This window comes from Fonsecaea nubica (genome assembly GCF_001646965.1).
Source record: "Fonsecaea nubica strain CBS 269.64 chromosome Unknown Scaff98, whole genome shotgun sequence".
Lineage (NCBI taxonomy): Eukaryota > Fungi > Ascomycota > Eurotiomycetes > Chaetothyriales > Herpotrichiellaceae > Fonsecaea > Fonsecaea nubica.
In genome coordinates, this window is record NW_019173771.1 from 28,949 (window position 1) to 42,129 (window position 13,181).

The following is a 13,181-nucleotide window of genomic DNA, read 5'->3' on the forward strand; positions in this document are numbered from 1 at the left end:
ATGGGCTCAGTAGCCGAGGAACGAAGACAGCAAGAGATCGATACATCAGAGGTCCAGGAAGAGTACACTCCGTACCAGCCCGACAAGGGCTATGGCTGGGGTGAGGCTTTGCCAGAGAAGCAAGGTCTGTACGACCCTGGCCTCGAGAAAGATGCCTGCGGTGTAGGCTTTGCTGCGTAAGATTCGCCCTGCGAGGAAACGCCCTTCACAAGCCTTGGGTTGCTGACACATACTCTAGCAATATCAAGGGCAAGGCAAGCCACAAGATCATCAGCGATGGTAGGTTTCGCTCCCCTAAGTATTCTCTGGGCCGTGAGACTGATTTTCATTAGCGCGGAACCTCCTATGTAACATGACCCATCGGGGTGCCGTGGGTTCAGATGCACGAGATGGCGACGGTGCGGGTGTCATGACATCCATTCCCCATAAATTCTTCATCAAGAACTTTGCCCGCGAAGTCGGAGTAGAGCTACCTCCTCTGGGCCAATATGCAGCGGGAAACCTCTTCTTCAAACCCGATACTGAGATGCTGAAACATGCTACCCTCAGCTTCGAAGAGGCCGCACAGTCGCTAGGTCTGCGCACACTGGGCTGGCGAGAGGTTCCCCGGGACTCCACCCTGCTTGGTCCTGCGGCGTTGTCGCGCGAGCCCATCATCCTGCAACCGTTCGTCGTCCTGACCTCCGCTTACGGCACTGGCAACAAACCTGAAATCACCGACCCTGAACAATTCGATGACGTCGAGTTCGAGCGGCGACTCTATATCCTAAGAAAGACTGTCTCGCACGATCCGCGGTGGAAACCATGGTTCTATGTTTGCTCTCTAAGCAACAGAAACATCGTCTACAAGGGACAGCTGGCTCCGGTCCAAGTTTATCAATACTTCCATGACCTTGTTTCGGTGGACTATGAAGGCCACTTCGCTCTGGTACACTCCCGTTTCTCCACCAACACATTTCCCTCGTGGGACCGATCACAGCCGCTTCGATGGCTAGCTCACAATGGCGAGATCAACACGCTAAGAGGGAACAAGAACTGGATGAGAGCGCGAGAGGGTGTCTTGAAGTCTGACCTATTCGGCGAAGAGCTCGAGAAGCTCTTCCCTATTGTCGAGGATGGAGGCTCTGATTCCGCTGCATTTGACAATGTCTTGGAGCTTTTGGTGATGAACAGAGTGCTTTCTTTGCCCGAAGCGGTCATGATGATGGTTCCCGAGGCGTGGCAGGGTAATCCCGCCATCGATCCCGCGAAAGCCGCCTTCTACGAATACGCTGCCTGTTTGATGGAGCCGTGGGATGGTCCCGCTCTATTTACGTTTTCGGACGGCAGGTACTGTGGCGCTAACTTGGATCGAAATGGTCTCAGACCGTGCCGCTACTACGTGACGGACGATGATAGGATCATCTGCGCCTCGGAAGTTGGTACAATTGCCATCGAACCGGAACGAGTGATCATCAAGGGCCGCCTGCAGCCGGGAAAGATGCTGTTGGTCGACACCCAGGCAGGTCGTATCATCGACGATGCCGAACTCAAGGCCACTGTTGCAAACCGACAACCTTTCCAACAATGGCTGAACAAGAACTTGATGAAGATGCCCCAGGTATATGAGGCGATCAGCAAGGAGGTCGATTTGAACTACAAGCTCACAGAATCCACCATCCAAGAAGATCCTCGACTTCGAGCCTTTGGCTACTCGTTCGAGCAGGTCAGTTTGTTGCTGGGACCTATGGCCGCTGACTCCAAGGAAGCCCTCGGTTCAATGGGCAACGATGCACCGCTCGCATGCCTTGCACAGCAACCCCGGCTCCTCTATGAGTACTTCAGACAACTTTTCGCCCAGGTGACCAATCCCCCGATAGATCCCATTCGAGAAGCAATTGTCATGTCTCTTGAATGTTACGTGGGCCCTCAAGGCAATCTCCTGGAGATGGATGAATCTCAGTGTGGCCGGCTCTTGCTCCCTTCTCCAATCCTCGAGACCGAGACATTCAACGCCATCAAGAACATTTATCGATACAACCCGGAGTGGACTGTGAGAACAATTGACATCACGTTCGATAAGTGGTCAGGCGTTGATGGCTACATGAAGGCTCTGGACGATATCTGCGATGAAGCTACGAAGGCAATCGACGAAGGCGACAAGGTTATTATTCTGTCTGACCGAGCAACATCCGAAGACAGAGTGCCTGTGTCCTCGCTTCTCGCCACTGGAATGGTGCACCATCACTTGGTTCGAAACAAGTGGAGATCTCGGGCGGCTCTCATCATCGAAACAGCAGAAGCACGAGAGGTGCATCATATGTGCGTACTCGTCGGCTATGGTGCTGATGGTATCAACCCATACCTTGCCATGGAATGCATCCTCAAGATGAACCAACAGGGGCTTATCAAGAAGAAATTGACCGATCAACAAATCATTGCCAACTATAAAGCATCTTGTGATGGTGGCATTCTAAAAGTCATGAGTAAGATGGGTATTTCGACCCTGCAATCTTACAAGGGTGCACAAATTTTCGAAGCTCTTGGGATTGATGACACTGTTGTTGATAGATGTTTTACTGGCACCGCCACTCGTGTGCGCGGCATGACATTTGAGCTCATCGCGCAAGATGCCTTCGCATTACACGAGAGAGGATATCCATCTCGACACGTCAGAGAAATCCCTGGTTTGCCAGAATCCGGGGAATATCATTGGCGAGACGGTGGCCAGCCTCACATCAATGACCCGGTCAGTATTGCAAACATTCAGGACGCCGTCAGAACCAAGAACGACAAGTCGTACGAGGCCTATTCTCTTTCAGAATACGAGCAGATCAAGAGCTGCACTCTCCGTGGAATGCTTGATTTTGACTTCGAGCAGCGTGCTCCTGTGCCGATTGATCAGGTTGAGCCGTGGACAGAGATTGTGCGACGTTTCGTTACCGGTGCTATGTCCTATGGTTCCATCTCGATGGAGGCGCATTCCACACTGGCCGTGGCTATGAACCGACTTGGTGGCAAATCCAATACCGGCGAAGGCGGCGAGGATCCAGAACGAAGTTTGCAGATGGCGAACGGCGATTCCATGCGCTCTGCCATTAAGCAGATCGCATCCGGTCGATTTGGCGTCACGTCAAACTACCTAGCCGACGCTGATGAGCTTCAGATCAAGATGGCTCAAGGCGCCAAACCCGGCGAGGGAGGTGAATTACCTGGTCACAAAGTCTCTGAGCCGATTGCCCGCACTCGACATTCTACTCCTGGTGTCGGTCTCATCTCTCCTCCTCCCCACCACGATATCTACTCTATCGAGGATCTGAAGCAATTGATTTACGATCTCAAGTGCTCCAATCCGCGGTCCAGGGTATCTGTCAAGTTGGTGTCTGAGGTCGGTGTCGGTATTGTCGCAGCAGGTGTCGCAAAAGCCAAGGCTGACCACATTCTGATCTCTGGTCACGATGGTGGCACTGGCGCTTCCAGGTGGACTGGTATCAAGTATGCCGGCCTTCCGTGGGAACTTGGTCTAGCTGAAACCCACCAAACTCTGGTGCTCAATGATCTACGAGGTCGAGTCATTGTCCAAACCGACGGCCAGCTCCGCACTGGTCGCGATGTTGCAATTGCCTGTCTGCTTGGGGCCGAAGAATGGGGCTTCGCTACAACACCACTGATTGCCATGGGCTGTATTATGATGCGCAAGTGCCAGTATGAACATCCACCCCCTCGATTCTACTACGTGCTAACAGATTTGCAGTCTGAACACCTGTCCGGTTGGTATCGCTACTCAAGACCCTCTCCTTCGAAAGAAGTTTGAGGGTACTCCCGAGCATGTCATCAACTTCTTTTATTACGTCGCGAACGAACTCCGTGCGATCATGGCCCAGCTTGGATTGAGGACGGTCAATGAAATGGTCGGACATGCAGAGCTGTTGAAGGTGCGCGAGGATCTACGAACGGAGAAAACTCAGAATATCGATCTGTCCCTCATTCTCACGCCGGCACATTCTATCCGGCCTGGCGTCGCGACCTACAACGTCCGAAAGCAAGATCACAAACTCCACACTCGCTTGGACAACAAGCTGATTTCCGAATCCGAGCTTGCCCTGGAGAAGGGGCTCCCCTGCCGAATAGAGACTGACATAGTCAACACCGATCGTGCACTAGGTGCCACATTGTCATACCAAATCAGCAAGCGCTATGGTGAAGCCGGTCTCCCTCAGGACACTATTCACGTCAATATCCGAGGCTCTGCCGGTCAATCGTTTGGAGCTTACCTCGCGCCAGGTGTTACTCTCGAATTGGAAGGCGACGCCAATGACTACGTTGGCAAGGGTCTTTCGGGTGGCCGTTTGATCATCTATCCCCCTCGTAGTGCTGTTTTCAAGGCCGAGGAGAATATTTTGATTGGCAACGTCTGTCTCTATGGTGCCACAAGTGGTACGTGCTATTTCAGGGGTGTGGCTGCCGAGCGCTTCGCCGTCCGAAACTCGGGTGCCAATGCCGTTGTCGAAGGTGTGGGCGATCACGGTTGTGAGTACATGACCGGCGGTCGTGTTGTCATTCTCGGCAGCACTGGACGTAACTTCGCCGCTGGAATGTCTGGTGGAATTGCGTACGTTCTCGACATGAACCAAGACTTCCACTCCAAGATCAACATGGAAATGGTGGAAGTGTCGGGTGTCGAAACCCCCGAGGAGATTGCGTTCCTACGGGGTATGATCGAGGACCATCATCACTACACTGGCTCCGAGTTGGCCGCACGTATCCTACTCGAATTCAATCGAGCGCTCCCGCGCTTCGTCAAAATTCTACCCACGGATTACAAGAGGGTGTTGGCGGAGCAGGCTAAGAAGGCCGAAGAAGCAAAGAAAGCAGAATACCCTTTGCCGATACTACCAGGCAATCCTGTCCGCAACCTTCATCAAGAACAACGTGATGCTGCTGCCGAGAAAGAGGCCAAGCAGAAGAAAGCAAACATGCTCGACATCGAGGAAGGCGTTAATGGTGATGCAGATCAAGCCAAGCACAAGGCTGCTTTGGTTCTTGACAAGACTCGAGGTTTCATGAAGTATTCTCGCCGGAGCGAGAAATACCGCAACCCGAAGACTCGGGTCAAGGACTGGGCCGAGCTCTCTTCAAGGTTGAACGAAGACGAACTGAAATATCAATCTGCTCGATGCATGGACTGTGGTGTTCCATTCTGTCAATCAGACACTGGATGTCCAATTTCCAACATCATCCCCAAATGGAACGAGCTGGTATTTTCCGGCGCATGGAAAGATGCTCTCAACCGTCTCCTCATGACCAACAACTTTCCCGAGTTCACCGGTCGGGTTTGCCCTGCTCCGTGTGAAGGAGCTTGTGTCCTGGGTATCAACGAAGATCCGGTTGGTATCAAGAGCATTGAGTGCGCCATCATCGACAAAGGATTCGAGATGGGCTGGATGGTACCAAACCCGCCCAAAGAACGGACGGGCAAGAAAGTCGCTGTCATTGGATCGGGTCCAGCAGGTCTCGCTGCAGCTGATCAACTCAATCGTGTTGGACATAGTGTCACAGTCTACGAAAAGTCCGATCGTGCCGGCGGCTTACTGATGTATGGCATCCCTAACATGAAACTCGACAAACGAATTGTGCAACGACGAGTTGATTTCATGGCCGCTGAGGGTGTTAAATTTGAGACTGGGGTAATGGTTGGTCCTGGGGAGAAGGTCAGTCTTGAGTCTCTGCGCCAGGACAACGACGCGGTCATTATCTCTACCGGTGCCCAGGTTCCTCGTGACCTCAAGATCAAGAATCGAGAAGCTGAAGGTATCCATTTTGCGATGGAATTCTTGCATGCAAACACAAAGTCTTTGCTTGATTCTCAGCTGGGTGATGGTCATTACATCTCCGCGAAAGACAAACATGTTATTGTCATCGGTGGCGGAGATACCGGCAATGATTGCATCGGCACGTCCCTTCGACATGGAGCCAAGTCAATTACCAATTTTGAGCTCTTGCCTCAACCTCCTCCGGAACGCGCTCGCGACAACCCGTGGCCCCAGTGGCCGCGAATCTACCGCGTGGACTACGGTCACACAGAAGTCAAGCAACACTACGGACAAGATCCTCGTGAATACTGTGTGATGACGAAGGATTTCGTGGTCGAGGACGGACGTGTCGTGGGCATCAATACGACTCGTGTAGACTGGACAAAGACCGCCACTGGTGGCTGGGACATGAAACCCAGGGAGGGAAGTGAGCAGTACTTCCCAGCGGATCTCGTGCTTCTTTCTATGGGTTTCCTTGGCCCTGACGACCGTCTCTTTGAAAGCCAAGTGGAGCTTGATCCGCGCAAGAACATCAAGACACCAAAGAACATGTACAACACCAACCTTCCGGGTGTGTTTGCTGCCGGTGACTGCCGACGTGGCCAATCTCTCATTGTGTGGGGTATCAACGAAGGCCGTCAATGTGCTCGACAGGTCGACAGCTTCCTCATGGGCACCGGATCCATCCTCCCCGTTACAGGTGGAATCATCCAACGAGCTGCGCATGACGCTGTCCCCACCCCTGAAGAGTCCAAGGCTCATAAGCATGGCGATATGGCGCATGCTGCCGAAAATTTCAAGCGTGGTCCCGAAATAAAAGTCGCTGCATGATTTCTCTAACGGTCGAATCGATGTTAGTGATTGTTTATCAAAGCAGGATGCAGCAGTGAGCATCTAAAATGACATGGGATGGCTTTCTCTATTGTCTTTCACGATTTGGCATGGTAAGCGCAATCGGCCAGTATGCGAGATACCCTGATTGAGCGCTTTTCAGATCATGAGATGCGAGATGAAATGACCAATGGAATCTGCAATGGGTCATGCCTTTTGGTTATTACGACCTCTGATGAGTGATTTTGATGCTCCCAGGGTGCAGATATGTATCAGTCGTGCTCGAGCCGTTTTGGGTGTTTTGGGGGAAACGTGTTTTGGAACAAATGGAGAGGTCGAGTGTGATGCACCTTGGAAGATATCAGAAAGAAAAGAGGTGCTGCAGACTGCCAATGGGAATGTATCAATACCAAAGGCCTGTAGATAGCAAAAAAAAATATATATTTGAAAACCCATCCTTTTGTGAATCATATTTCTGACACATTGACCGCGAGAGAGAGAGAGAGAGAGAGAGAGAGAAATATTACAATATGGTCTCTCATGGTCGAATTAGCATGACCTAAACAGTCGGGGTTGCACTAGGGATGTTAAAATGACATTTGCCATGCATGATTGGCCGTAGTCGAGTTATAGTATTGTAAGCTTATATCGGCGCCTGTCCTAGATTCTTCGTCCTCATCGTGTTAAAAACACACCTTAATTGACCAAATCTCTTTATTCCACGTCGTGAGTTGTGAGGAATGTGTTTAGTTTACAGCATTAAAGGAATTGATTCTTCGTTCGCCTACATAGGAGTCTGCAGCCAGGCCACCGGCCATCAATTATACACGTATGGTCTGGAAAACAAGAGGCTGAGTCGCGACGCGTTTTGATTTACACAGCAACAAACACATTTCACGTCACAACACACAAAGGTCGAGACGAGAGTCGTGGCGGAGGGAGCCATCAAGTTGAAAGAGCGCCTGTATTATTTGAAAGGCCGATGTGGAACAACCCAGTCGACAACTTTACAACCACTTCGGTCGCCAAAACCCTGAATTCGACTTGACACAATAATTTCATCACAGTCCAGCACAATCAATATTGATCAAAATGTTCTTTACATCCTCACTCCCCCTACTTCCCCCTCCGCCGGCATCTCTTCTTCCGCCCCTCACTACTACATTCTCGGGATCCGAGACATCGACTACATCTCATCAACACCAACATCCTCACCAACATCCAGCGTCATCCCGCCGCCCCAAATCCCACCATGCAAACATCAACAACCGGAACAACACACTTGTCGCGCTATCTTCTGATGAACGTGCTATCTCCCAACGGAAAATGGCCATCGCGATGTACGGTTATAGCTGGCTCAAGCCGGCTGGATGTGCCAAGACGATGCTCGGGAGGCGGGAGGAAGAGGTTGAAAGGGAGGAAGTGGAAAGGCAATTGAGAGAGGTAGAACTCCAAGAGCGGCAAGCTCAGGAAACGGAGGAGCAGGAAAGACTGGCCAGGCTGAACGAGGCGGGAGAGGGTGAAGTGGATGAAGGGGAGAGGGATTTAGACGAAGATATCCCCGACGCTGATGAGGTGGACTTGGATGGAGAGGAAGATGAAGAAAGTGAGGAGGATGTTGACCATGGAATTGATGAAGGCGAAGATGACGAGGCTTTACAAGTCGATCTTGATGATGAGATTCCCGATGCGGATGACCAGGACGACGACGACGACGACGACGACGATGATGAACCCATGTCGCCTGATCCTGTTGGGGCGGACGGAAACTGGGTCTACGACACCCGTCGAGAGCCGGACACTGACGACGAAGAACAGTTACCCCATCCACCTGCAACCGGTCGCCATCCTCCTAGCCGTCTTGCGATTGGAAGGGACGGTATGCTTGCAACGGTCGCTGGTGTGCGTCTCCCACTTCCAGGAAGTGATTATGGCTACGATGAGCGAGATGCTGAGGACTTGGCGGACTCTATGCTTGTTCAGGACGAGGTATTCGATGACCACGCTATTGAAAGTAGCAACGCCGCCATCGCCGAGCATGATCTGGATGAAGATGTTCCTGACGCAGAAGACGACCAAATGTGGGAACATACCGACACAGAACTCGAGGAGAGTGAGATGGACATCTCCGTTCTTCCTGGTCAAAGTGCAGGCCCTGGTACCACTGCAATGGCCCAAAGTCAGAATCTACGCCCGCCTCCCAGTTCTGACCGCATCTCGATGCCGCGCAGCTCTGGCCCATGGATCACAGGACCTTCCCCTTCGCCCCAGACACATGGACAGATAATCACTCGGCGTGGAGTGCATGCCAGGCCCACTCCCGATGCTGCCATACGCGCCGCCAGGATTGTATCTGGGAACCGTCAGCGCCATTACCATCATGGACTCCCGAATACGCGGCATCAACTCAACCACACACCAGCGATGCTGGATAGTCCGCTTGACGTTGATGAGGAAGAAGTCGACACCGACTTGGAACTGGATACACCTGATCCGTTTGCCGCCCCCAGAAATTTGAGGGGAGGGGCTGCTGGCCGAACGACGGGACAAGAGATGACACCCGGCGACGGCGCTGCCCGACCGGAGACAGATGATAACAACAATCGAAGCCCAAGTCGCGCCGCCGCGGCACGTAATTGGCTTGACGGCGCAGCAGCAGCAGTTGTTGGTGGGAGCGGAAGTGCCAGGAGAACATTATTTCAGCGTGCGACGAGGAGAAGAAATAACATCGACACTGGCACGACGGCAGCTGCTCCTGGCACCGCGCAGGCTCTCCCCGGCGGTACCTCAAGTGGCGGGCTGTTCACCCCATCTCCCCATGCTCAAGTCGCCGGCTCTGGACGAGCGCAGGACCGCCCAGGGGGAGCAGCACTGGATTGGGACACGCCTGTGAATGCGAACTCAAGCGCGAGCGGGGGTGAAGGATTGTCAGGTCAAGGACAAGACCAGCGAGGAAGGGGAAGACGCACTGGACGGTTTCTGGGGTCACGGAGACGGGCAGAATAAATCCCCAAGAGGGGCTGTCCTGGCATGGCGTCTTGTTGTTCAAGAGTACGATGAGTCAAATATGGCCTACGTGTCAGGATATTGATTTGTCTGTCCTTCTCGCGAGTGGCTCTCTGGTCCCAGCACTGTCTGTGGTTTACAGGCCTGAAGAAGAGCTTGTCGAAAGGAAAGAAGACCCTATCCGCTTCTATCTCCATCTCCATCTCCGCCAACGGGTACCTTTGAGGACAGACAGATAGATGCCCTCCAAGCTTCTCACTCTGCCCAATTCAATTCGTATTAAAATACATTAATTACAGAATTACAGAGTCACAGCAACTTATTGGGCGATTGCCGAACCACAAAGCACTTTGCAGAACGCGAAAGCACTTGGCTCGCTCTCCGAGCAATATCATATCACATCACATCACGAGCAGGAGCACGAACACGTCGAGGATTCATCCATCCATCCTTTCAATCTCGTTCAAAAGGTCCAAGAAAAGATTCATATTCACACACACTCCTTTTTCATCTCTTGTGGTGCCTACCCCTGCCTGCCGTTGTTGGCCCTGCTGCGCTGAGTGGAATCCCTTGTGTTTACAAAAAAAATCAATCAATAGACAATTCATTTGCTCCATCCAGGAAAACGCCTTGCTCGCTCTGGGACACTTGGTCATGCAATGAAACCGAAACCAGTTTTGGTACCCTTTTGGGGGGAAGGGATGGAAGGACGACGTTTTCGGACGAGAGTGAGAAAATGTGAGGGGTGTGTTATGTGCTGCTTTGAGGTTCAGAGAGGCTGTGGGCTGTGTGGGGATGGCAGCCACAGAAGTCGACTCTGGTTGAAGGTGGTGCGGATTTGAGATATTGAATGAGAGGGGGAGTGAGAGGGAGCCAGGTGGTGTTGTTCTCGAAAGGACTCGTGTCGGATGGTGCCTCGTAGCTGTATTGTCGTCCATGGTATGATTTTGGGCGGTCTCAAGCATCTTCTTGTTCGAGGTGAATCAGCGCTGCTGCAGAAGCCTTTCCAACGACTCGCTCGCCTAGGTCCAGATCCAGTCCAATCAAGGTACTTCTGTACATGTCTCAACACAACATGCACCCTCGCTTGATTGCAAGGTCTTCTTTTGTCTTCTCCCCCATGTCCTCAATCGTAGGCCTCCTACTCAGAATAGCCACACGTAGGCAAACAGAGCCCACACGGCGATGAAAAACAACACCCACACTCTCCACCCCACCCCAGTCCGCTCTGCCATGCGCAGCATCCTCCTCATCGTGCCCCGTAACCTGACGCCCGTATTCTCAAAGGTATCGTTAATCGACTGCGCAAGTTGGGACGAGTCGCGGATTTCATCGCCGATGGCGACAGTGAGGGACTTCAACTGCGACACCTTTTGGCTCAGGAGTGTGGTCTGGGTGATTTCATTCTGAGACTCGAGTTCTTCCAGAACCGAGGCGGAATATTGACCCTTGGAGTTGGGCGTCGCGGGACGAAACCCCGAAGACGGCCTCTGCGGCGTGCTGTGGCCGTTTGTGGACGAGTACGGTGTCAGGTACGGTGAAGAGGAATTCGCTGGTTGTGAGGTCGGATAGGCATAGCTGCTGGGCCTCTGCCCGGAGGATGAGGAGGATGGGCGCGAGCCGGGGTAGTCTTGAAAGAGGGCCGACGAGGCTGGGGCGGCGCGCCGATTTAAGGACGAGTAGCGGTTCCTGTGCCCGTAATATGTTAGTTCTTTTGGTTTGCCTTCACTTCAAATCATCTTGTGACAAATCTGGGAACGGGGCGAAAAACGTACGTTGACATGCTGGACGGGTTTTGTCGCAGGGAAATGTTCGTAAAAGGACAAGGCGGATCGGCAGTAGGGCACTGTACTCTTTGTTTTTCAGGCCATCTTTTTGTTCAGTATCCGGAGATCGTGCCACAGGTAGGAATTGACACCGCTCTGTCTACAATCTTTGACAGAAGTGTCCAGTTTGCCTAGGACATTAAAGTGATCTTGTGTCTGGTGCTGGTGAAAGAACAAATGTTCTGGGCTTGAGCATGACGCGGGTGGCGGAAACACCCGGCCGGACTCATTGCACGAGTTGATCAAAAAATCTACCGTACAGTACATATATGCTCGGCCTTGTCGACTTTTGCCCATGCCATTCACCTTGCTCATGGAACACTCAGATTCCTGAAAGCGAATCCACTGTCTCCCAGTGGGTCATCCTTTTCCACGGAGAAGGTGCTGAATCCAGTGTAGTAAGCTTGGCCCTCGACCTTGACCCTCACTTCCATGTCTTCCGAAGTTGCCGATGGTTCGTCGGGTTGACCGACCATATTTCGCTCCAAAACCGTCCCGATAAACGGCGGACCGATCCCGAGCTTGGAAACCAAAGAATGATATGCCCACGACTCGTTTGCTTTGCGAGTCCCGTCATGATACGCCAGTGCACCACGAGCGGCCACTCCACTTCCAGTTGGGGAGCGATCGATTTCTTCGGCAGCAAAATAGCATACCCCCAGTTCAGATCCGGACACGGATTCGTTCTGTGCCTCCATGTGGTCAGTGACAATCACTCCATACAGAAAGGACATCTCCGGCTCAGCTCTATGCTCATAGTAGCGTGAGAGAGATGCGTTGTCCAGTATTGCTGATTTAAGACCCCGCGAAGCACGATTCAGTGCTTCAAGGTCGACTGCTCTAAGGCCATTAGCAAATCCTAGCTCCACGGCCGTAACAATGCAATAAAACGCTCCACCGTACGCAAAGCTCGCGCGTACTTCGGTCCTGTCTTCTTGCAGCTCGGACCACCGTAGATGGGCAGGTATAGGAATTGTGATATTGATACCCTTTGCAAAGGAAGGGACAGAAACGAAGGAGACAGGGCGTTGAGGGTCAGATGCCGACCCATCTTCATTGGTCGGCACAGTCACCTCAACGAGCCCACATGGGGCATGGAGGTTTATGACTGCATGACGGGTGTGATGATCGTACTTTATCTCATTTCTCCTCGGGAATACATGGAGGTCGTGGGTATCGACGAGGAACCGTCCCAGCGCAATGGTCGCGTGACCACACATTGTAGAGTAGCCGTCGTTAGTCATGAAGAGAACACCCATGTCGGCCTTGCTGCTCGTGGTAAGCTCCGTTTGTGGGCGAAGTATTGCACCGTACATGTCATAGTGTCCGCGAGGCTCCAGCAAAACTCGTTGTCGGAGGGAGTCATATTTGGTCTTTGCTTCCGCACGCTGTTCCAGCAGCGTTCCATGGAGATCAGGGTATCCGTCAATAACGATTCGTGTAGGTTCGCCACAAGTATGCATCTCAATACAAGAGATTGGTCTGTTTACTGGCTGCAAGAGTAGTTGCTTGATGTCCATGATCAATGGTGAACCGGGGTTCGAATTTGAGTGACGGAGCTGAGTGGCTTGCTAGACAATCAAAGTAGTTCAACGACGACAAGTGTACGAAATCGTCCCAGGAGGAAGGATAAGTACCTGGTTGCTCTACGTGGAATTGTGTAGGAGTCACATTGGGGAAATGACGCGCCTTGAGACATGTCAGAACGGGGTAAGGCTGAGATACA

The 13,181-nt window shown here is 52.3% G+C and overlaps 4 protein-coding genes across 4 annotated transcripts; 2 read left to right on the plus strand and 2 right to left on the minus strand.

The window, feature by feature from the left end:
• On the plus strand, positions 1-6,623 carry AYO20_09896 (hypothetical protein; the record flags this gene model as incomplete). Its single annotated transcript, XM_022648163.1, has 4 exons — positions 1-176; positions 239-279; positions 333-3,684; positions 3,734-6,623. The coding sequence occupies 4 exons, from the start codon at positions 1-3 to the stop codon at positions 6,621-6,623; spliced, it is 6,459 nt and encodes a 2,152-aa protein (XP_022495834.1).
• A 1,326-nt stretch (positions 6,624-7,949) lies between these two features.
• On the plus strand, positions 7,950-9,629 carry AYO20_09897 (hypothetical protein; the record flags this gene model as incomplete). The annotated part of the gene is made up of 1 exon (XM_022648164.1): positions 7,950-9,629. One exon carries the CDS (start codon positions 7,950-7,952, stop codon positions 9,627-9,629), a length of 1,680 nt encoding a protein of 559 aa, XP_022495835.1.
• A 1,145-nt stretch (positions 9,630-10,774) lies between these two features.
• AYO20_09898 (hypothetical protein) lies at positions 10,775-11,412 on the minus strand (the record flags this gene model as incomplete). The annotated part of the gene is made up of 2 exons (XM_022648165.1): positions 10,775-11,318; positions 11,405-11,412. The coding sequence occupies 2 exons, from the start codon at positions 11,410-11,412 to the stop codon at positions 10,775-10,777; spliced, it is 552 nt and encodes a 183-aa protein (XP_022495836.1).
• Positions 11,413-11,766: 354 nt separating this feature from the next.
• AYO20_09899 (hypothetical protein) lies at positions 11,767-12,975 on the minus strand (the record flags this gene model as incomplete). The annotated part of the gene is made up of 1 exon (XM_022648166.1): positions 11,767-12,975. One exon carries the CDS (start codon positions 12,973-12,975, stop codon positions 11,767-11,769), a length of 1,209 nt encoding a protein of 402 aa, XP_022495837.1.
• Between the last annotated feature and the right edge of the window lie 206 nt (positions 12,976-13,181).